Consider the following 25,318-nt stretch of genomic DNA (forward strand, 5'->3'; position numbering starts at 1 on the left):
CTTTTTGATATGTGCATCTATTGCTATAAATTGTCCTCTGAGGACTGCCTTTGCTGTGTCCCAAAGGTTTTGGTATGATGTGATGGCATTGGTTTTTGGTAGGAGAAATGAGTTGGTCCTACAGATGCCTAACGTGCTTCAAGGCAAGCTTCCCTTCCTGCTTGGAGGCTGAGAAGAGATTTAAAGAAGGGAGAGAAAGGAGCTGTGCTGAAGAGTCATTTTCATTTTCTAAGATGGGAATTATCTTTCCCATTCTCTTGATGAGCGTCTCACCTTGGGTTTTCCAGAAAACAGCAGAGTGCTTACGTTTATTATGCAATACGGTGTAAAGGCACAGCAAGCAGGAATGACGACTAAGGTGAGTGAAGCAGAGGAGGGAGAGCCAATATAAGGATGCTTTATTGCACTGGTCTCCACTTGGTGCAGCTGATTGCTCCACCTGTGGACTGTGCCCGGAGAATCTGGAGAAACTGCGTAGTCGTAGGACTGCCCTTCAGGGGAAAGGAAAGGGGAGAAGATTTATCCACTAGTTCCTGTCCTCATGGGGTGTAAGCCCCCCTACACCTCCATGCTTGGACATGGGTATTGCAGCAGGGAAGCCCTAGAACAGGAGGCAAGGCACGGTCATGTTGTCAGAGCCCATGTAGAGCTGGAACAAGGAACAGGTGAGGCTGAGAGATTTGGAAGAATCCATAAGAAGTGCCTATGGATTCAAGCGAGAAAGCTTTGAATTTTGGAATATTCCTGTTTGGTGAAATGGGGATTCCCTTCCCCGGGGACAACAGTATGGTGACTTCTGTCTACAGGGAATTTTAGTCTTTTTGCTATTGTAAATGGAAATGTTTTCTCACTTCCATTTTCGTATTGTTCATTGTTGGTATATAGAATACAATTGATTTTTGTAGCTTGATTTTGTATCCTGTAACCTTACTGAACTCGTTTCTTAGCTCTGATAGTGTTTTTGTGGATGTCTGAGGATTTTCCATATAGAAGATCATGCCATCTGCAAATAGAGGTCGTCTTACTTATCTGCAGAGAATTTGATTTTAAAGAAATGAAAAGCTAGATCTGCACTCTTTCCCATTTAAACATCTTCCCAGGTTGTTAACAGGTCCGGTAGAGACTGTGTTACCTCAAGGAACCAAGGCCCTAATGTTGCCAAATTCATTACATAGAATAAGGGGAATCTGCCTGGGTAGTGTAAATGATTAATGTGCTTGGCTGCTAACCAAAAGGTTGGAGGTTTGACTCCACCCAGAGGCACCTCAGAAGAAAGGACTGGTGAACTAGTTCTGAAAAATCAGCCATCGAAAATCCTATGGAGCACAGTTCTACTCTGACACACATGGGGTTGCCATGAGTCAGAATCAACTTGTTACTGGTTACTGGTCTCGACATGCACAATATTTAAAAGGAAAGGAACAGCCCCCAAGAAATCACTGTCTTTCTTATAGATCAGGATTAAATAGCTTTATTTAATGGAGTTCCAGATGTGTTCAGTAACCCTGTCGAGAAATTATTTCATTTACCCAGAGCTGTTCCTGAGGAATGGGCCTGTCTGGTGATACATGCCGTTTCCCCTCTTGGAAACAACAATGACTTGAAAATAAGAATGCTCCATCAGCTGGTTGGGGTGAGGAAGGGGGATGCTGATCTTACCTGGGCAACTGCATGGAAGATTTAGGTCTCAGCTCTAGGCCCTCTTTCTGTTCCTTCTGAGTGGAACGCCACTGGCATCCAGTGGCCCGTCACACTAACCACAGGTTGGAATTCTTTCCCATAGTTAAGCTGGATTTTGCCTTTTCCTTAAGTCAGGTAATGGGCCAAGCTCATTCATGGTGAAGAGAACTTGGGTGATTGGCCTGGGATAGCTTGAATCACCTGATGTGTTATCTGGATCACAGCATGATTGGTGATCAGCAGAGATATCAGCTGTGCAGATAAACTAAGGCATGCCCTCCCACAGTGGTCTCCATTAGGATTTTTCCAAAGCCCATGGATACTTTTTGTGAATGGACTCTCTCTTTTTCTATTTTAGAAATAATAACAGAAATTAGTGATGTATTAGTGTTTAATAACACCTGCATGAGGTGGAAAATAAACCCAGGAAGAATGAATGCCAGGATTGTATATGTGGTAAGTAAAGTGATATACTTTTTCTGCTAGGACAGAAATGGTAACACCTGAGAATACAAATCGGAGGGACTTTCGAAAGAGCGTCTCAATCTAGTTGCTTTCCAATCCCATTTTCATTTTAGAAAGTGAACAGAATTTTTAAGATGTCTGGATCATTTTATTATTTTACATTTTTGTCTTTAACATATTTGTCATTTGACAGGGTATATGTGTAGGGGATGTATTTATACTTGACATCATCATTATTGCTTGTTTCCAAGCACTTACATTTCACTCCCCCAGCGCAGATATCTGCTGACTTTGGTGACAATGCAGCAAGTGGTCCTCAGGTTGTGACTGCTTCCACTGATCGCTGGTCATTTGTGTGCGGAATAACACTCCCTAGAGAGATGCCTCATTTTGTGCCACTTTTAAGGGTTTATTGATTATTGGGCTGCTCAGACTTCATTATCAGACAGCTCATAACAGAGGTTTATCTTATTTATCCTCCCTGGTTGAGCAGTGTGGTGTAAAATGGAAGAGTAGGTGAATAGAATCCAGTAGCACAAAGATCTCTCTCAGTAGTTTTAACTGGAATCATGGTGAGTTCACTTGTCTTTTCCTCTTATCAAGATATCCATTAAAGGACAACGGTTGAACTCGATGGAATCAGTTCATAAGGAGACAGTTAACTTGACCACAGACAGCAGGACCCCAGAAGTGTGCCTAGACCTGTACCAAGGCACCAACTACACCGTGAGCATTTCCACTGCCCCTCCCAGACGCTCTGTGCCAGCCTTCATTGGGTTCCAAACAGCTGGTAGGTGGAGGTGAAGTCTCATTTCCTTGTAGAAAACGCTAAGTACCAGTTGTGGGAATATGTACTTCAGAATCAACCATGCAGAATAGTTCGTGTTTGCTCTCTGAGACTGAAGCCAATGGGATGTAATTGGTCCAGGGGTCAGAACCAGAGCAAGTCTAGTAGCAGAGATTGCTATCCTGTTGGTGCCAGGCTGAATGCACATTGAGGTCTTGTTTCTCAAATGGATCCAGTGGTTGACGTTAAGGTAATAAAAAGGCATTTATAAGAGGAGCTCATTATTTGATAATGCAGGGAATGCTCCATTTTCCAAGGCAATAGAAGGTAGTTATCTGGCTTACCTTTGGTGGTTGTTGTTAGGTGCTGTTGAGTTGATTCCGACTCATAGCGACCCTACAGAAAGAGTAGAACTGCCCCATAGGGTTTTCAAGGCGCAGCTAGTGGATTCAGACAGCAAGCCTTTTGGTTAGCAGCCATAGTTCTTAACCACTGCGCCACCAGGGCTCCTTACCTTTGGTAGGAAACTCAAAAGTCATTTCTGGCCTTTACTTATGAGAGAGGAGGAACCAGGGAAGCTGGTCCAGAAGCTTTACATCCAGGATGGCAGCTGACCCCAGAGATGATTGGGGTGGGAAATCAAGTTAAGAGCAGGTGAGTGGATGGGAAAAGTAGCCTCAGGTTGCAGAAGGGTAACTATTGGGTGAAAACAGGAGTCAACAGGAGGAAACTTCAAGAAATACAAATAAACTTCATTGCACATAGTTGTTACATGAGTTTTTATAACAACATTGTGACAGTTACAATAAGTTGGGTTTTTTGTTTTTGTTTTTTAAACAATTCTGAATTCTGGTTATGGAGTATCAGGACTAATTAAATACCTTCTAGGCAAACCTTGAGAAGCCATTAGTGTCATTTATTATTTTGGGGGAGTTAAGGTAGTTCTCAACTAGTTTTTTTATGTCCCACTTAAGAAAATGTACCTCACCCCATCAGGTATTACTGCCACTAGGTACGGATTTGGTAGAAATAATTGAAAAGTTAGCTAGTGTTAACAATAGAAGACCAACTAAGAAATCACACAAATTAGGCCTCTGGGTACTTATATATAAATAAAACAAAATTATTTCTTTCTAAATAAATAATACACTGGCAAAGATATTGTAAAATTAATATGGTAACTAATTAGAGAAACTTTTACAAAGTTAGTAATAAACTGGTATGAATTTATTAGGGATAGATGTTTTTAAAAGATCATCCAAGGACTTCAAACTCATTTGTTGCTGTCCAGCCTGAATGACAATCGGTTGTTTAGTGTTAGCTGTTTTTACTAATATTGGATTACCTTTTCAAGTTAAGTTCCACTGGGAAAAGCATGATCTTTGGAGTCAGACCTGGTTTTCATCTTAACTCTGCATTGAAGAGTTGGGTGACCATGGCTAAGCTATTTAATGTCCCTGGGCCTCTTTCCTCTGTCTGGAATTTTAAATGGAATTGGATTAAATTTGCTAGTTAAACTAGAGAGAATTGAGATTTATATTGAATCATCCCAACTGGGAACAAGGTATGTTTCTACATTTACTTAATAGCTGCTCAAGTCTTGTCTTTCCCCCTGGGTTTTTTTTTTTAAACACACAGTTGTAAAGATTTGTCATTCTCTTCCTCTAGATCCTGTCTGGCTTCATTATCCGGGTTATGCTAGTTTTCTTATAATGAAGTAGGAATATTTTCATATTTTTTATGTTCTGGAAAAGTGTTTATCACTTTGGAATTATTCTCTTCCTTTGAAGTTGGACAGATTTGCTCATAAGATCATTTAAGTTTCACCCCTTTGAGGAGATAATTCTTTGACAACTTTGTCAGTTTCTTTCTGGTGCAATGGTTAAGCACTCGGCTACTAACTGAAAAGCTGGCATTTCAAATCCACCCAGAGGTCCTAGGAAGAAAAGCGTTGCTTCTGAAAGATCACAGCCATTGAAAACCCTATGGAGCGCAGTTTTACTCTGAGACACCTGGGATCCCCATGAGTTGGAATCAAGTTGACAGCAACTGGTTTTTTTTACGTTTCCTACACTTTCTTGAGTCAATTTTTATAATTCATAGTTTCCTAAAAAAGTGTCCGTTTGGTTCAGATTTTAAATGTATTGGTCAAATGTCATATGGAATATTTGTTTTTAACTCCCCTGGGGCTATAGGTTATATCCCTTTTCTGATTTCTAATTTTGCTTTTCTTTCTCTTTTTTAATAGATTGGATAGCTTAAGTTGTCTATTTTATTACTAATTTTCCCACAAAGAATGAGCTCTTGAGTTTTTTAATTGTTTTTTTAATTCATTGATTTCTTCTCTTTATTATTTTCTTCTCTCTGCTTCCCTTAAGTTGGTTATATTGTTCACTTTCTAAATTTTTGAGTTGAATGCATAATTCAACCTATTTCCATCATTTTCTGTTTGATAATAAAAGCCTTTAACACTTTTTTCTCCCTTCAGGATTTGAGCTTTGGCAGAATTCCTTGGGCATTGATACATGTTCTTTTTATTCTTAACTTTCAAGACATGATATAATTGTACTTCCCTAATGACCAATAACATTGAACATTTTTTCATGTACTTATTGGCCATTTTAATATTTTCTTTGGAGTAACGTCTGTTCAAGTCCTTTGCCCAGTTTTTTTGTGTTTATTGTTGTAGTTTAAGTGAAAGTTTACATTTTAAGTTAGTTTCTCATACAGAAATTGGGTTGTTTGTCTTTTTGTTGTTGAATTGTAGGTCTTCTTATTTTTTAGATAACAGACCCTTATCAGATATGATTTGCAAGTATTTTCTCCCATTCTGTAGGTTATCTTTTTCACTTTCTTGATATCTTTGCCTACTTTTTAAATTATCTTTAAATGCTATTTAGATAGCATTGCTAGGAGATGGTATATATTGAGAAACTTTCTGAGAAAAGCTTTATTTTTTAGTAGTTAAGTTAACCAATTACATTATTATTTGTGCTATGATTTTCCCTTCTTCCGTCATCTTTTATTTTTTCTCTTTTTAATGCTACTTTGCTATGTCCTTTGTTGTCACCTTTATATATTTTAAAAAAACAAAAATCCTATTTGGTTGTGTATTTCTCTCATTACCAGTGTTAAGACTGAAATACTTAGCTTCTCCCTGAATAAGAAAGGAAGTTCACATTCTTTACTTCCTTTTAGTCCTTCCCCTTCCACTTCCCTTAGTACTTGTTGGTTTAATATGACATTTTATTTCCAGTTTCTTATTTTTATTCTTAGCATGTATTATATCGTTAAAGATTTTGTTTTTACATTGATTTGTAGCAATGTTTATAGCAATTTTTTAAACTTAGGTATAGATTTGACAGTTTCAGTGCTTACTGCCAGTGCTTTTCTACCAGTTTGGTATGTTGTTGTGTGCCGTCGAGTCGATTCTGACTCGTTGCGACTCTATAGGACAGAGCAGAACTGCCCCCCCGACGTGAGATTTCCTGTCTGCTCTCATTGGTCTTCCATTTTCTCTTTTTTCTGTTCATGTTTTTTTCCCCTTTGTATTCTGTGAGTATGTAACAAGTGTGTTCTCTGTATGCATCTCTGTGCTGACATTTGTGATCTTTACCGTTTCTAATACATTTTTCTTTGTGTGTGCACGTTTCTATCTCATCTAGTTCCGTTTTTATTTCTGCCTCTCTTTCAACCAGTTCCTTCTGTTGCAGTCCCTTATCATCTCACCCTTTATCTCTTGTTTAAATCCGTCTTTAAAATTTTTCATTGAAAAATGAAAAATTGAAAGTACAAAACAGATGCTGCCGAATTTTACCATTACTTTTCTCAATAATTTTTTTTTTTTTTCAAAAGTATGCTCATTCTTTGCCTCCGAAGCACTATCTCCCTCTCCTTTGTGGAATCATTTCATATGTTCTTTTTTTTGGCTCCTAGATTACTTATCCTTGGAAGGTAAAAGTTTATCTAGGTCTGTTATTTCTCTCGAACTAAAACGAATGTCATTTCTTTTGATCTTACTTTTTATTGTATAATATTAATATACTTATCTCAGATCTCATCTAGCAGGATTTACTACTGGCCAGATGATCCAGTGGCATCCCTGGGTGGTGCAAATGATAAGTGGTTGGCTGCTAACTGAAAGATTGCCAGTTTGAGTCCACCAAGAGGAAGAAAGGCCTGGCAATCTACTTCTGAAGAATCAGCTATTGAAAATCCTATGGAGCATAGTTCTACTCTGACACACATGGGGTCACCATGAGTTGGAATCAACTCAGTGGCAAGTGGTGGGGGATAATCCATTAAGTTGGGCTTTGGGAGAGAGGCTGTGAGAAAGCCCACTGCCCTGAGCATTGTTTCTGAGCACTTTGTTATCTTGATTAAAGCTGTTGCTCTTGAACCTGCTCAGCATTGCCGGCTCCTCTGTGGTATTACAGACTGTAAAGGCTGGAAAGAGCCCACTCTCTCCTACTGCCAACCCAGGCTTCCTGGCATGTGGAGTCTTCAGGTCCTTAGGCCTCCCCTTGGCCACTCTTCCCTGTTTATATTTATATATATATATATGTATATATATATGTATAAACCATAAAAACCCAAACCCTTTGCCGTCGAGTCAATTCCAACTCATAGCAAACTTATAGGACAGAGTGGAACTGCCCGATAGGGTTTCCAAGAAGCGGCTGTGGATTTGAACTGACGATCTTGTGGTTAGCATCCGAGCTCTTAACCACTATGCTGCCAGGGCTCATATACTCACACACATAACCAAAAACCAAACCGGTTGCCATCGAGTCGATTCAGACTCATAACGACCCTATAGAACAGAGTAGAACTGGTCCATAGAGTTTCCAAGGCTGTCATCTTTATGCAAGCATACTGCCACATCTTTCACGTCTTTATCCCACAGAGCAGATGGTGGGTTCAAACCACCAATCTTTTGGTTAGCAGCCAAGAGCTTACCCACTGTATATATACTGTGTGTGTGTATATATATACATATATATATATACCCACTGTATATATACTGTGTGTGTGTGTGTGTGTATATACACACACACACACACACACACACACATATATATATATATATATATATACACATATGTAGATGATATTTACCCTGGTTGCCTATCAGAATTGTCTGGTGAACTTTAAAGTAATACAGATGTTCAAGCTTCACTTCAGACCTGCTGTGTCTGAGTGATTCTGATGTGCAGCGAGGGCTGGGAACCGCTGGGCTAAATGATTCCAGATGGAGTATTCTTCACTTACTTGTCCTGTGCCCTATGCTTGCTTCCAGCTCCCATCTCTGTGGATACCAGTTCTTCTCCACGTCCTTCGTTTCAGACTTTGAGTCCATGCTCCTCTCCTTGGAAGGCAGGTTTCACAGTAGCTCTGTGTCTTTCTTCAGCCTGGTCTCTTCCACTCTGTGCTGAGCAGAAATGTCGTCATGTTACTGCCTCATGTATGACTACCAATCCTTCTTTTCAACCCAGATGCAAATTTTGACCTATTTTTACTTATTCTCAGTCACTTCTCTCAGGATTGGGGGTGAGAGGTAGGAGCCAGATGCCTTTGTTCACATTGCCATCTTCCCTAGAATTTGGGCTATAATCACTATATTATGTGAGAATCATATTGAGATGGGAAATATGCAGATAGTACTTCTGCTTATGTTCTGCTTGTATATAGACATATACTGTACCTGGTGTTTCTTACATGCATTCATACACACATACATTTATTAAATATGTACATTTGGTACTCCTCAAAACCATATGCATACATGTGATAATGTTTGTTTCTTATGTTTTTGTTAAATCTTTAAAATAAAAGTTGTGAATATAAAGAAGAGTACTGTGATAGGTGTTCAGCTTCTCTCTCATAATCATATTTTTACATTTTCCAATTATAGCCAGGAATATTTTCTCCTAGGTAATTACCTTGCTCTGCATATGTCAGTGATGTTTAAAATATTGTGGAGAATTCTGATTTTGACTAAAATAATTTGTTATCTTTATTACTTCTTAGGTAACAAATCTCCCTTCAGGGAAATACATATAAAAGGTAGTTATAAAATAGACTTCCTGACAGACACTTAAACTTTTTCTCATTGGTAGAAAACATATAGGCTTTATTAGTAAATTTGCTTTTCTTTAAGAATTACCCATGGTACTCCTGGACTCTGTAACTTCTTTAATTCGTTAGTAACAAACCTCCTCTTTTTGACTACATTGAAAAAGTAGAACACTGAAAGAATGAATTAGACTGTTGGAGGCATGAAATGATTTTTCTGTACAGTGGTTAAAGCAGACTTGCTTTGTGATTATTTTATTGCCTTAGTACCCAGCTGTGAGTAGCTCTTGAGATGCTCTCTGCTGTGAGAACGAACATCCTCTTTTGTGGTCATCTACTTCCTGGCCAAGTTCTAGGTTGGAAGGAACCCTCCCTGAGAGCTCTAATTCATGACCTTTGACTTTTATTCATCCTTTTTCTTGCTCTCAGACTTTTCTGTCTTCTGCTTACCTTCATGCCATTTTTCTTAGGGACTCTATGAGTCAGAATTGACTAGACAGCAACGGGTTTGGTTTTTTGGTTTATCCAAGTGATGCGGAAACCCTGGTGGCGTAGTGGTTAAGGGCTGCAGCTGCTAACCAAAATGTCAGCAGTTCAAATCTACCAGGTGCCCCTTGCAAACCCTATGGGGCATTTCTATTATGCCCTTTAGGGTCTCTATGAGTCGGAATCGACTCGACCACAATGGGTTTGATTTTTTTGGTGATCCAAGTGATATGGTTAGCTTTCTAAAAATATCACAGTTCTGTTACTTTTTAGAGATCTTTAACATGCATATTTCCTTCGAGCTCTCAGAAGTCTTGTGATGTAGGAAAAGCAAGGCTGCATTATCTTGATTTTGCAAATAAGGCACGTGAGGCCCAGAGGGGTTAAGTAACAGCTAAGTTCATACAACTAAGAAGCTGTAGAGCCAGGACTTGAAGTTAAGTCTGCTGATGCCAAATTTATCACTCTTCCAGTTAAATACCCTGTCCACTCTCATAAGATGTCAGAGTTTCAGTTGTGCTGTGCTTAGCCATGACGTGTTTTGTTAAGATGGTGCAACTTTCCTATATGTTCTCTTTTCTCTTTTAGAAGATGATATCTTAGAAGATGATGGAACTTTCAATATTTCAATATTTAATGAAACTTGTTTGAAATTGAAGAGGCATTCTATGAAAGTTGGATCAGAACAAGTGTACCAAGTAAGAAGACCTCTTTTGCTCTCAGAGTTGTGTCACTTAAACATTTGAGTGGTCTGCAAGTGAGGATCCAAAGTATTTAAAAACTACCAATGAAATGAACTTCCAGAGAATTTGTGATTATTGTTTCAAGAGTTGGTAACTGCAAGTAAGGGACTATATTGGAGAAAGACATTATATTTTGTGACTTGTTATAAATTTTCCTTTCCAGTATTTCACATTTATTGTGTTTTATTTTAGTGTGTTTATTAATTATAGCTTATTTTGTCATTAAATACACAGATTTTTAAAACTCATTGCACGGCCATTGCCTTTATTTGATTTGAGTTTTTAAATATCACAAATCTTAAGTAAAATTTCTTAGGTAGGAGCTGAGATTGTTACTTTTGTATTAGTTTTAGTACCTTGCATATTATGTGGCAGAGAATAGTCTCAGTAAATATTAAATTAAAATTAATTCATTCAATAACAACTTATCAGAAAAACATGGTGATTAGGACTTGCAAATTCCAAGTCAAACTAATAGAAGTATACAAGTAAACAGGCAAATATACTATGGTATAATGAGAGCTTTGCTAAAAAGTAAATAGATAATAGAATGGGAGATTGTGTGTGTGTGTGTGTCCAGGTACAGTTTTTTACTAGAAGCAAAGACTGTCCTGACTCATAGAGGAAAGAGTAGGAATTAACCAGATAAAAGAGGTAGGGTGAGGGTGAAGAGGGTACTGCAGGCAAGTAGAGTAGCATATTGGGTAATAGAGATTATGGCTGTCTCAGAAAACAGAGAAATCAGTGGAGAGTAGAAAGAGATGAAGCAAAAATCTAAGCAGTGGACAGATCATAAAAAGCCTGGTATGCTTTCATTTTGGGTTTGGATTTTATTTTGATGTCTGTGTGGACCACTGAAGAATTTTAAATAGGGAAATGAAATATTCAAATTTCTACATAAGAAAGAATGCTGGGGCTAGAAACATATTCAAGTGCCCAAATAATTTAATACAAGATAAAGATGATATTTCAAATTAGTAGAGAAAGTAAGTTTAATTCAGTAAACGGTTCTGGAACAATTGATTAACTACTTGGTTAAGAAAACAAATCATTTCTACCTCACACCCTACATAAATGATTAAAGTGTTAACTGAAAAAAATTGAGACCTGGAAAGATATAAAACACAACATAGGTAAATAATTATCTGATAATAAAAGCAAAGAATGAAAATGGACAGATTTGATTACTTAAATATAAAAATCTTCAGTGCATATAAACTTTAGTAGACAAAATTAAAAAGAAAAAGATAAAAAAGAAAGTATTTATTATATATATACTGTACAAAGATTAATTTATATAATATGTGAAATGGTTTTAAAAAATCCATTGGAAAAAAGTGAACATTAAAAAGTAGGTTGCAAAAGAGCAGATAACATATTGCCAAAACACACATGAAAACATGCTATGCCTTACTAGTAAGAAAGAATATATAAATTAAACCATGAGATGCCACAATTCTCCTATAAACTTGGAATAATGAACTGGTAATACCCAGCATTCTTGATGGTACTCTTAAAATAGCTGCTGGACACTTAAATTAGTATAACTGTTCTGGAGTGGTTACTTGTTAATTTCTATCTAGAAATTTACTATAATTAATATTATCCAGACATATACAGGAAGGTTTAAAGTGTTAAAAAGCAAAGGTGTCACTTTGAGGACTAAGGTGTTCCTGACTCAAGCCATGAGGTATTTTCAATTCCCTCATATGCATGTGAAAGCTGGGCAATGAATAAGGAAGACCAAAGAAGAATTGATGCCTTTGAATTATGATGTTGGTGAAGAATATTGAACAGACTGTGGACTGCCAGAAGACTGAACAAATCTGCCTTGGAAGAAGTACAGCCAGAATGCTCCTTCCTTAGAAGCAAGGATGGCAAGACTTCGTCTTACTTACTTTGGACATATTATCAGGAGGGACCAGACCCTGGAGAAGGACATCATGCTTGGTAAAGTAGAGAGTCAACAAAAAAGAGGAAGACCCTCAACGAGATGAATTGACACAGTGTCTGCAACAGTGGGCTCAAGCATAGCAATGATTGTAAGGATGGCGCAGTACCAGGCAGAGTTCCGTTCTATCGTACAGTGAGGTCACTATGAGTCAGAACCGACTTGATGGCATCTAACAATAACAACATACAGGAAGGTTAAGCTGTAGAGATGTTCTTTGAAGTTTTATTTATAATAGGGGAAACTGGAAACAACTTAAAGGTCAGTCATATCATAGGACACTATGCAGACATGAAAAATGTACTTAACACTGGATAGATAGCATTTACTGTTATTGACTAACACTTCTGCTGAAATGGTATCTTGTTTTTCTCCTGTTGGTTTGAGACCTCTCTGTCTTCCAAAAGATTCCCTTCCTCTGCCCCTCCTTTAAGTGTTGATCACTCTCAAGGTTATGCCATGCCCATCCTCTTGTCATTCTGTACCCCTTCTTTGGGTGATCTCACCCAATCTCTTGCCTCCCTTAACTGTCTTCATGCTCATGACTTCAACATCTATTTCTCAGGCCTGTTCTATCCTGTTGGGGACCTGGTGGCGCAGTGCTAAGAGGTCAGCTACCAGCCAAAAGATTGGCAGTTTGAATCCACCAGCTGCTCCTTGGAAACCCTCTGGGGCAGTTCTACTCTGTCCTATAGGGTCACTATGAGTCAGAATTGACTTGACGGCAATGGGTTAGGTTTTTGGTTTTAATCTATTCTATTAGTTCTAAACCCTGTACAGGCAGTCCCTGGATTATGAATGAGTTCCATTCCTAAATCTGTCCTTAAGTTGAATTTGTATGTACGTTTGAACAGTTAGATACTGTTCATATCTAACGTCAGTCAAACATTTGTCTTAGTATGTAGTACGTAGTGTATCTTTCTATGCATAAAAAAACATTAAAGAAACACTTCCAGATACACTAAAACATCTTTAACATAATAATACAGTAAAAATAATAATGTTTTGATGCGTGTCACAAAGTAGTGCCCATTTGTTATTACAACCCATTGTATATAACTCAGATTTTTAATATAATAGGCTTTACAGGGGCTGGTTTGTAAGTACGAGTTGTATGTAAGTCAGGGGACTGCCTGTACTCCCTAACCAGCTTCATTCTCTCTTTTGCTTTGTCTTTTCATATGCCATCTTCCTACCTGCAATTCCCTTCCTTCTCTTATCCCACCTGGCTAACTCCTGTTCATCCTTTAACGCTAGTAGAAGACCTTCAATGACCTCCTCCTCCAGCTGTTCTTGTTATCTGAAATGTTTTTTCTCCCCTGACCTTTCACTCCCCAATTCACCTGATTCACGCTAATTTCTTCCTCACTCCACAATTAAGATGAAGATGCCTTCCTTAATTCCCAAAGAGGGAGTCAGGTGTTTCTCAGTGCTTGTACAGCCTCATGTATTTTAAGACTCATCCCTAGGTATTATATGTGCCTAGATACTTATCTGTGAATTCCTTGAGATTAGGAACTGTATCTTATTTGTTATTGTATCCCCAACACTAAATATTCGGGCTGGCAAATACTAGGCAAATACTGATTTAAGTGTCCAGCAGCTATAGATATGTTTATAGAACAAATTAATGACAGAGAAAAAACTTTTTAATATATTGGTAAGTGAAAGGACTATGTTATCAAATGGCACATACAGTGTGATTCAAAGTTTGTAACTAAAAAGTAATTTTTGTCCATATTTGTATAGACTAAGAACTACATGGAATATAGAGTGGAGATTGACTTTGCAGAGATGCAGCCTACATAGTTTTGTGGGTTTTCTCCAGCAGATGGCAGCGGCCTAAATGTAAAACAGGGTTTGGAACCAGTTCTGGTTTGAAGCTCTGCTGAAAATTTGCATTTCTAACAAGTCCCCTGCTGAGAATTATGGTGATTCTTATGTATGACTTCCCGGGAACTTATTAGAAATAATACATAAGAATCACTGGTTATTCTTAAGCATAACGTCCTGGGAACTTGTTAGAAATGCAAATTCTCAGCAGAGATTCCAACCAGTTGGAAGCCCTGATGTAGAAGTGGTGAAGGCAAACAGACTGACCAGGTGTTTTGAGTTTTCTAGAATGGGTGGAATTGAGAGTGTAGGGGCAAGGGCATTGAGGGTATTGGAATTGAAAATGGTTGAAGTGATGGACAGTGGTATCTGGGATAGGTGGGGGAGGTGAGGATGTCAGAATATTGGTAGAAAATATTGAGTAAGTAAATCTTAGGCATTGTGGGAGTAAGTAGTCTAGAAGAATAGGGGATTGTGAGATCTTGGTAGAGCAGTTCTCATGATGACGTGGGGTAGGGTTTGGCCATGGATGTTAGTGGCTAAGTGGATTGGAGGGAGTTCATAGCTCTGAGCTAAAAAAACAACAACTGTGAGGCCAAATTTTGGACGGCTTATCTATAAGGACCTTTAAGTTGCCTAATTCCAAAATAATGCTAGGAATTGGGGGAAAGAGGAATCTTCATGAACCAGGTGTTGAGGTCTTGGGCCTGTGGAACACTGAAGGGGGATAGAAGGTAATATAACCAATGACATGGACATCAAAGGGAATGATAAACACATGGGAATTCTCACCAGCTAAAGTGCATTGTGGTGGTGTAGTCGTTAAGAACTATGGCTGCTAACCAAAAGGTCAGCAGTTTGAATCCCCCAGGCTCTCCTTGGAAACCCTATGGGGCAGTTCTACTCTGTCTTGTAGGGTCGCTATGAATCGGAATCGACTTGACGGTAACAGGTTTGGTTTTTTTTAAAGTGCATTGGGAGCCCTGGTGGTGCAGTGGTTAAGTGTTTCGTTGCTAGCCAAAAGATTGGCAGTTCTAATCCACCAGCTTCTCCCTGGAAACCCTATAGGGCAGTTCTACTCTGTCCTATAAGGTCTCTATGAGTTGGAATTGACGCAACGGCAATGGGTTTGATTTGGTTTTTGGTTTAAAGTGCATTGATTCGTAAAGGGCTGATTATATTACTTCTGAGACCTTCACATTTTCCCACCTATAAATCCCTATTAGGAAACCTTGGTGGCATAGTGGTTCATTGCTATAGTGGCAAACCAAAAGGTCAGCAGTTTGAATCCCTATTATACCCTCAGGTTGAGTTGGCAATGGATAGAGTATGACTGGGTTAACAGTGTGAATGATGGACCAAAACATCTTTTACCAGAGCTCTTATAGGAAGGAACAAGTGAAATACCATTGCACAGTTGCTTTGAATACATAATCTGGGGTAGCCCTCATAAGGTTTGAGAACTCTTTTCTATGGATTGTCTATGGATTCTTTATGAATGAAATTAAATATGTTTTGCCCAGTAGCTCCAATGCAATCTTCTTCACCTGGGTATGCATCAAGAGATTTCCTTAAAAAAGCCTGAGGTAATAGTTATGTATTTTAACCTAGTCCTATACCTGGTTGAGGGAGAAGTTGAATAGGATAGGTAGGTAGCTTTGTAAAGTCTCTCCCCAGTTTAGCTTGCTATTGTATTAAAAATAATTCCAAATGGTTGAGGAAAAATAAAAGAAATTTTCTTGCTTTATGTCCATTTTGCTTGTAGTCTAGACATCTGCAAACCAGCAGGAAATTTAATACCATGTTTGTTTGTTTGTTTTAATCTCATGACAGTTTAAAGTTCTGGGTCAAAGATGGTATCTGAATAATTTTTATCATGCAACATCATTTAACTTCACTACGAGGGAACAAGCGCCGGTTGTGTGTTTAGATCTGTACCCAGCAACTGATTACACCGTGAATATTACCCTGCTGGCATCTCCCAAGCAGCACTCGGTGCAAATCGCGACAAAAACTATACCGGCTGGTAGGTGTAGATGTCTTTATATTTTTATACCTCTGGACAACAAGTTAAATATATGAGATTTTCACTTGTAGAGAGTATGGATCAATAATGGACTGCTTTATTCAGGGCTCTCTGTTAATGGCTAGGTTGAGAATACTGTAAGGTCTTTTACCTCTGACCCCAGATTTAAGACAGCCAAGCCTTTAGGGTGGTCATTATGGACAAGCTAGAACCAACTTCCCAGAGACCAGAAATGCAAGCCCCACTGTGTCGGGCACTGGCAGGACAAAGAGGCCTCATGACCGTGCCATATATGAACACATTAACCCACATAGAGAACAATTGCTTAATGAAGGTCAAGCTCCTTAGAAATTCATCTCTTCGCTTAGGATATCTTGAGGAAACCAAATAAAGATCACTGTATTAACTCCACAGCTCTCCCTAGTAGAAAGGGGCACAGAAGGTTCTACGGTTTTTTGTTTTTCTTTAATTCCTTGGTTTAACAGCCAAGTCTATGGGCAACCAGGTGGAGAGGCTCCGCGTCTTTGAAGAAAAACAGCAGAATAGTGTAGCTCTGGCTCCTGCCTTCCTGAGGCCTCTCTCTGGATGTTCACTGCTCTTTGTGGATCGGGATTGGGCAGTTTGAACTTCACACTTGGAAGACGTTAGGGCCATGAGGCACCTAAGGCTGAAAATCCACTTTTTATTCTATTTTCCGTCTCAGATTATGGCCAGTTGCCTTGTCCTAAATGTATCTCATGACAGCATAAACATAACCCCGAAATACATTTCCAATTACATAATAATGCTCACAATTTGAATATGAATTCCCTGTAATTATTAGATTCTCAGAGAAATTAAAGTCTAAATATTAAATCCACTTCTCCTTGTAAATTAAACTGTAAAGGCATTAAAGTCCCACATTGTTTCCCCCCCAACGTCTTCCTCTGCTGAGCATGTGTTCTGGCTGTCATATCTTAGAAATCTTGTTTTGTAATAGATACTACTCCTTTGGTACCTGCAAAGTTGAATTAATCTGATTTTAAGTTTCATTTTTCCACTTCTCGATTCTAGCCCCAGAGACACCAGATTTAGAAAGCAAAAGCAAAATAATAGCATGGTTGCACAATATTTGAATGTACTAAATGCTACTGAATTGTAGACTTTAAAATGGTAAATTTTATGTTATGTGAATTTTGCCTCAATTAAAAAATAAAGTCAAGGGGCTAGATATGTTCTTCTTGCACCTGGGGCTCAGTTACCTTCTGAGTAACTGATGTAATACAAGTACAGTCCTTAGAACAGCACCCAGCAGGTAACAATGGTGGTGAGAATTGGTGTTGTTAGGTTCTGTCTAGTCAGTTGTGACTCATAGCAACCCTGCTTACAACAGAATGAAACACTGCTTGGTCCTGCACCATCCTCACAATCATAGTTATGCTTGAGCTCATTGTTGCAGCCACTGTGTCAATCTATCTTGTTGAGTGTCTTCCTCTTCTTTGCTGACCCTCTACTTTACCAAGCATAATGTCATTCTCCAGGGACTGGTCCCTCCTGATAACATGTCCAAAGTACATGAGACGAAGTCTTGCCATCCTTGCTTCTAAGGAGCATTCTGGCTGTACTTTTTCCAAGACAGGTGGTAAGAATAATCGCTATCATTTATTGAGCACTCAATATGTGCCAGACATTGTTCAAAGTACTATTACTGGGCCAACTCACTTGATCCTACCAAACCTTCTGAGGAAGGCACTAGTATTATCCTCATTTTACAGATAAGGACACTGAGGCACAGAGGAGTTAAGCAACTTGTCCAAGATCATACAGCTAGTAGGGGTGCAACTAAGGTTTGAATATAGGCAGTCTGGCTCCAGTAGAATGAGTACATCTACTGCTTCTCAAAAAATATTTAGTTATTAGAAAAAAAAGCAAAATTATAGTCTCCAAATCCAGTACATTGTCAGTCCAAACTTGAACAAGCATAAGAATCACCTGGAAAGCTTATTAAAATGTAGGTTCCTGGGTTCCATCGAGAGGTTCTGATTCAGTAGGTCTGGGATGGAGACCCTGGCTTTTAATTTCTAGCAACTCCTGGGCCTTGCTGATGCTGCCAGTCTACATTTTTGAATAGCACTGCTTTAACCACATAGACCTTACCACACAGACCTCTGGATAATTTAAATCCCTTGCTAGCGATCCAGGCAGAGGCAAGATAAAAAAAAGAAAAAACAAAATGTGGTAGCCAAAATAATTCTTTCTGTATGTACCTAAAAAGCCTATGTGTTGAAGCGCTGCCTAATTTGTGAAGACATTTTCCTAATAATCTAATATCTACCTCATCTATTCCTGGAGTTCCAGCTCCAGAGACCATAAGCTTCCGTCTTTCCCATGGTGCTTTGCTCCCCTGTGACAGCTCTTGTCTTTACACTCAAGATTCCAATCAGTACATCCACATTCTGCAGATAGGGGGAGACTGAGTCTTACCCCTCCTTCCCACTTGAGATTACACAGGACAAACAGACTGACAAGTGAGAAGCAAAGTATCAACATTATTGATCTGGGCAAGTTCTCAGGAACTCCCCCCAGTACAAGGTTTCAGGTAGAAGCTAAATTAGAGAATAAGGCTTAGATATGTGGCATAATGGGGGGCTTCCTACTCCCTTCACTCCTGGAAGTATGGGCAGTTGGGTCTGCAAGAGAGCCTTGCCTTGTTTACCACCCAGTCTCTGCCTTAAAAGCAGAGGAAAGGGCAGTGGGCAGAAACTGGTTACTTACCTCTTGGGGACAGGAGATGTATGTGCTTCTTGTACCTGAGCACAGGCAGGTCTCAGAGAGCAAGAGTCCACATATTGTTTGGGCAGTGACCTATAATATGTAAACCCCACTCACTAGGAATGTGGCCTAAGGAATAGCAGTCTCCTACTAATCACATTACATATTTACAGTTCCTTCTTTGAGGATTAGTGAGTAAGGGGTGGGACAGGCCAGAATTGTCCTTTCCTTTATGGAAATCAAAAGACAGGAAAATAATAGCCTTTAATACACTTGAGCAAGGTACTTGACTTCTGTAATGTTAGAGGTTTGAACAGAACCATCTGAAAGGCCCATTCTAGTTCTAGAGGTCTGTGTTAGGAAAGCAATTCAAATTACTTTTAGGTTCTTTCTAATTCATTGATTTCAACATCCAGATTTTTTTATTGAATTTTGTATTCTTCTTATTGATATGTATAACTTATTCATAAACTAAGAGCATTAATCTTATTTGTGTCAAATTATTTCTCATGTTTTGCAAATTCTTTTAAATTTTTATGGTATTTTTGACATATAGAAGTTTTAGATTTCTATGAGTCAAATCTATTGTTCTTTTCCTTTGTGGTTGATTGCATTAAACTAAAGATAGAAATTTTTTTAACAAGAAATTATTTATTTATATCCCATCTTATATCTAGGAAAGACTTCCAGTGGCCTGCATGGGTATGTAAAATAAAAGATAATAGGCTTGAAATCTAAACTAAAGAAGGAAGAAAACTAAAGTAGGGGCATAAAAAAAGATGTAGGAAAAAGGTTAAGAAAAATACATATCCTTATAACCTACTTACTTGCTCACTAGTGGCTCTCAAATTTGGGTTTAAGCTTTCTAGCCATCTAGTTGGAAAGGGAGTTGTTACATTGCTTCTAAGGTTAAAAGAAGAACATTTTTTCCCCCAATACCAGGATCATATAGGAATTTCTGGTTCCAGGGGTCTCATAAATAGGATAATGTATGAGCAGCATTTTACAAGGATTTTATAAGGCAGTTTCTCATATCGTCCTTCAACACAGCTAATATATTACAGAAAAGCATATTTCAGCATAGGGTGAGCCAGGAGAGACGCATTGGAAATGCCTGCTCTCTGATGACCTAGCTTGATTCCGGACTGGGAACAGGTTATTTAGATTATTTGGAGGAATGGATGGGGTCCATGTCTTTCAAGCAATGCTTTCTAAATATTGTTTCTCTCAGCTGAGATTTGATAAATGTTTGATGTCATTTAGCTTGAGACTGTTCTCTCTCAGAAGTGCCCAGAGAGCGGTTAGTCTGTTGCCAGTTGAATAACAAGGACTTGTGCTGGAATAGAAGGCTGCCTGCCTCTGTTAGAAGGTCCAGCCAAGGGAGTGGTCTCAGAGGTCATAGTATCCTATGAGAATTGTTTGACTCTCCTCTGCATAGATGAATAGATGATTGAACCCCTAAAATTCTTTTTCACATAATGATCACATAGTTTTAGCCTGAAAATGTTCATGTAGTTGTAACCAACCAAAAAATCAAACCCGTTGCCATCAAGTCAATTCCGACTCATAGCGACCCTATAGGACAGAGTAGAACTGCCCCATAGAGTTTCCAAGGAGCACCTAGTGGATTCGAACTGCTGGCCGTTTGGTTAGCAGATTCGAACTGCTGACATTTTGGTTAGCAGCTGTAGCTCCTAACCACTACACCACCAGGGTTTCCAGTTGTAACCAGATACCAATTTTTTTTTAAAGAAAGACTTCAGTAAAATAACATAATGCTCCCAGCTTCAAACAATGTTACATTCCCTTGTCCTTTCTAAGATAAACTCTTTACAAAATGTACACCAAGGAGAACTCAAATAGTGTCACTATTTATAGAGCAGCTATAAAAATAGTAACTTTTAGAAGAGTTGATTTATAGTCCTTCTTTCTGACAATATTTAGCTTGCAAAATTAACTGTCTATTTAGGCTACTCTAATTAGAGACTTAAAAACCATATCATTTATTTATAAAAGAATACTTGTTTTTCTATTCGGTTTAGCAGAGGGTTGCATGCGCTCAGATATTTCTATAATAGTGTTAGTATGTTAAAAATTTTCAGAAGAAAAATGAATAGAACACTCTTACCTTTATTCCCTAGTAGGTAATTGCAACTCTTAAGGTGACATTATGATGCAGGTTTTCTAAGAACATGCGTGATTTGAGATCTATGTTGACTATAAAACTTCATCCATAACTGATTCCTGTTTACTGTATCAAAGTTCAAGCAAAGGATAATTAAGGCCATAAATAGCTTGTTTCTGGTAATTTTTTCCCACAACGTGATAACTATTACAGCAATATTCTGTGGTGGAAGAGTCATGGCAGAAATCCACCCACTTCTCTTACAAATCATTAGCCTGAGAGACCAATCCTTACTTGGGTTAAGCAAGAAATTGACATACTTTGCGTGGGATTTCCAATCATTCGTAATAGGCCAAATATGGGGAGAGCAATGGTTGTTTTTCTTAAAGATAAGATAATGATGTTGTGGGTCTAGCAAGATAGGAACATGCCCATGGGGGTAAATAACTGTGAATAAGTTATTTAGAATTGGAGCCTTCCACTTCCAAATGAGTCCTACATGGCTGGGAAGCAACAAGTTCATCTCATTCTTTTCAGGATCTCCATATTCTAATCATGTGTACAGACAAGGAGACTCCAAGACTGCTATCTTCTGGGCTGATATCAGAGAAAATATCACTTTTCTCAAAAATATCCAAAAAAGTCCAAAATATCCATTAATACAATGCAAAGGAAAGCTAACTAGAAGATACTTTCTTATTTAGTTTCTTTATAGTTTTCTAATTTGATATAATCTCAATTTTTGTTTTTTCTCTCTCTCTTTTCCGGAAAAAAAAAAAAAAAATGATCATGCTGTATTATTTTCTTAATGTGATATTGGATTCTGTTCACAAATATTTTCTTAAGTGTTTTTGCACCAACATTCATAAGTGATGTTGGTGTATAACTCTCTCTCTCTTTCTTCCTTTCTTTCTCTTTAGGATCAATATGTTCCTTGCTTCATAAAAAGAATTAGAAAGATTTCCCTCATTATTTATGCTCTGGGATAATTCATGTAGCATTGTCATTATCTGGTCTTAGAAGATTTGGTAGAATATCATTGTAAAATATTCTGGGCATGGGCATTTTGTGTGGAGTAGTTCCTTTATAACTTTCTCAGTTTTTTTCTATGGCAATTGATCTGTTTAAGCTTTCTTTGTCTTTTTTTGGTAAACTGTATTTTCCTAGGAATTATGCATCATTTCATCTAATTTTTCAAATTTATTTGCACAGGGTCTGCAAATTAGTCTCTTTTAACTTTTTAAATTTTCTTTTGTTTCAATGATTGTTTCTCCCTTTATTTGTGCTTTCTCCTTTTTTATCTAGATTAAGTTAGCTAATAGTTTGCCTAGTTTATTAATATTTTCAAAAAGCCAAGATTTTGGTATATTAATTAGACTCCAGTATTTTTTTTTTTTTTTTCTCTTTACATCAGAGATTTTCAAACTATGGCCTGTGGACCAAATCTGGCCTGTCACCTGTTTTATAAATAAAGTTTTATTGGAACACAGCCAAGCCATTTATTTACAGATTGTCTATGGTTGCTTTTGTACTACAAAGAGCTGAGGACTTTTGGGAGAGCCTTCTGGTCCAGAAAGCCTAAAATATTTACTATCTGACCCTTTACAAAAAAAAATTGCTGAGCTTGCTCCATATCATTAATTTCTGCTTTCATTTTGTTATGGACTTCCTTGTGCTTTGTTTTGCTTTACAAAGGTGGTTGCATTATATCTTTATTGTGAATTGTGGCTTTTAATGTTAAAAGTAGCCTTCTTTGTCACATTTAATGTTTTTTTACTTGAATTCTACTTTATCTTATATCAGGATTATAGACCCTACTTTCGTAGGTTTCTATTTCTGTTGCCCATCACATTATCTTTAGCCTTTTTGAATAGCTTTGTTTTAGATGTTCTTCTTGTATATAGCATATAGTAGATCTTACATTGTGAGACAAATAAAATATATATGTATATATTTTCTTTTAATAGGTGAGTTAAGCTCATTTATAGTTATTGATAGGACTGATGTGTTTGGACTCAACTCTCCTATTATTTTATCTTACAACTACTCTATGTTACATCTTCCGTATTTTTCTATGTGATGTGTTTTCTCTGCTTTTTTACAGTTTCTTTTGTTTTTAGGAAAGGTTACATATTTTTTTTCTGGTAATTACCTTTGTACCTTTTTAAATGCCCGCATCTTCTGTTTTCTCATTTAACCTTTCACCGTTTGGTTTGTCAGTTTTTACTGGTATCCTTTAACTCCCTTTTATTGCTGCCTTAGTCATCTAGTGCTGCTACAACAGAAATACCACAAGTGGATAGTTTTAACAAAGAGAAGTTTATTTCCTAACAGTCAAAGTAGGCTAAAAGTCCAAATTCAGGGCGTCAGCTCCAGGGGAAGGCTTTTTCTCTCTGCCAGCCTTCTCATCAATGTTCCCTCAGACTAGGAGCTTCTCAGTGCAAGGACCCCAGTCCAAAGGATGCGCTGTGCTCCTGGCACTGTTTTCTTGATGGTATGAGGTCCCCCTGTCTCACTGCTTACTTCTGTCTTTTATATCTCAAAAGATTGCCTCAGGACACAATCCAGTCTTGTAGATCAGGTCCTGCCTTACTAACACAACTGCCACCCATCCTCCCTCATTAACATCATAGAGGCAGGTTTACAACATACAGGAAAATCATACAGTACCAGGAATCATGGCCTAGCCAAATAGATACACACATTTTTTGGGGGACATAATTCAAACCATGACAATTGCCTATATGACATTCAATGAGTTTATTCTATCTCCCTTTTTCTCAGTTCCTTCTCCTTCCAGTTTTTTAGTTGCATTATTTCTACTTTATCAGAACATGCACCATTTATGTATTATTCACTCACCCCTGTCCTGCCTTTATTTTAGTTTTACATATGCAGTTTAATATATCGAATGTTCACCATCAGTCTTTTTCCCCATCTTCTTGTAGATTCCCCAAGAATACAGTATAACCTGAGTTCTTCCATGTTTAAAACTGTTTCTCTATAGCTTGAAAGATAGCTTAGATGAATATATAAAAATCGTTTCACATTTTCTTTCCTTGAGTTTCTTTAAAATTCAGTTCTTTTGTTCCTTGCTTTTTGTGTAGCTTTTGAGATGTCTGATGCAGCCTAATTCTCTTGCCGTTAGGACTTCTTTGTTTGTTTGTTTTGCAAAGAGACCATGAGTATTTTTGCTTTATCTTTAAACTCTAGAAGTTTTACTTGGATAAATCTTGGGGTTGATTGTTCTGGATCAGCTTTCTTGGGTACTGTTCAGTATTTATATTTAGGTCTTTTTTGTTTTTGGAAAGTTATTTTGGATTATAATTTTAAATATTAATAGTGTTTTGATGTTTTTTCTTTTTCAGGGACTTAAATTATACATATATTGGATCTTTGCCTATATTCCATTTCAACCACTTTATCTTTGATCCTTTTTTTAACCATTTTTTAATCTCATTTTTATTCTTCTGATTGTTTTTCTATATTTCTTCTATGCCCTGTATTCAATTTTTATTCTAATCTGTTCTTGTATGGGCACCATGAAATTTAATCTTCATTTCTGATATGATTTTGTCTTTTTGTTTCATTTCTTTCCTGAATTCAGTCATTCTCATTTCATTTCTCCTCTGTTTTTTTAATCTGTTTCTTAGTTTTTGAATTTCTGACTCAAGGTGTTTTCTTCATATTCTCAAATGCTTGTTTGAGGATATTTAATTCAGTTTATTATATTAATTACAGGTTTTTTTTCTAGTTTGTGGGTTCTTCATTTTTTTTAATGTGGAGGTTTTCCCAAGCTGAAATGTTCTGATAATAGTCATCCCTCGGTATCCATGGCGGATTGGTTCCGGGACCCCTGGGATACCAAAATTCACGGATGCCCAAGTACCTTATATAAAATGACATAGTATTTGCATATAACCTGTGCACATCCTCCTGTATACTTTAAGTCATCTCTAGATTACTTATAATACCTAATACAATGTAAATGCTATGTAAATAGTTGTTATACTGTATTGTTTAGGGAATAATGACGAGAAGAAAAAGTCTACATTTCCGTAGAGATGCAGCCATCATAGGCCTAACTACATAGTACACATCAGATGTGAGACCAGTAATGCTCAAATGAGTGCTGGAGAGAGAAAGGAGCTTTGAAATGGTGGGAGGCTACAGCAGGGTATGCCTACACGTCACTTTTTATTTTTCCCCAAATATTTTCGATCCGAGGTTGGTTGAACCCGTGGATGTAGAACCTACGGCTATGAAGGGTGAACTGTATTCTTTCTTTTTTTTTTTAAATCAAGATTGCTTCTGTCTATTAATTCTATGGATAGAGTTGGTGGTTTAAGATGGTTAACAAGATTTCTAGTTTGAGTGCCCCCTTCTGTCGTTAAGT

The 25,318-nt window shown here is 37.7% G+C and overlaps 1 protein-coding gene across 4 annotated transcripts in view; it reads left to right on the top strand.

Moving 5' to 3' along the window:
* The window catches only part of SUSD1 (sushi domain containing 1), a 142,836-nt gene that overhangs the window by 56,328 nt on the left and 61,190 nt on the right, over window positions 1-25,318 (top strand). For all 4 annotated transcript variants that reach the window (XM_023727387.1, XM_004372351.3, XM_023727389.1 and 1 more), the window contains 4 exons: window positions 2,039-2,136; window positions 2,749-2,935; window positions 10,082-10,191; window positions 15,854-16,046. In XM_023727387.1, the coding sequence (XP_023583155.1) occupies window positions 2,039-2,136; window positions 2,749-2,935; window positions 10,082-10,191; window positions 15,854-16,046 (588 nt within the window). The remainder of the gene's footprint in view (window positions 1-2,038; window positions 2,137-2,748; window positions 2,936-10,081; window positions 10,192-15,853; window positions 16,047-25,318) is intronic.

The sequence above is a fragment of the Trichechus manatus genome, unplaced genomic scaffold, assembly GCF_000243295.1.
Source record: "Trichechus manatus latirostris isolate Lorelei unplaced genomic scaffold, TriManLat1.0 scaffold00016, whole genome shotgun sequence".
Taxonomy (NCBI): Eukaryota; Metazoa; Chordata; class Mammalia; order Sirenia; family Trichechidae; genus Trichechus; species Trichechus manatus.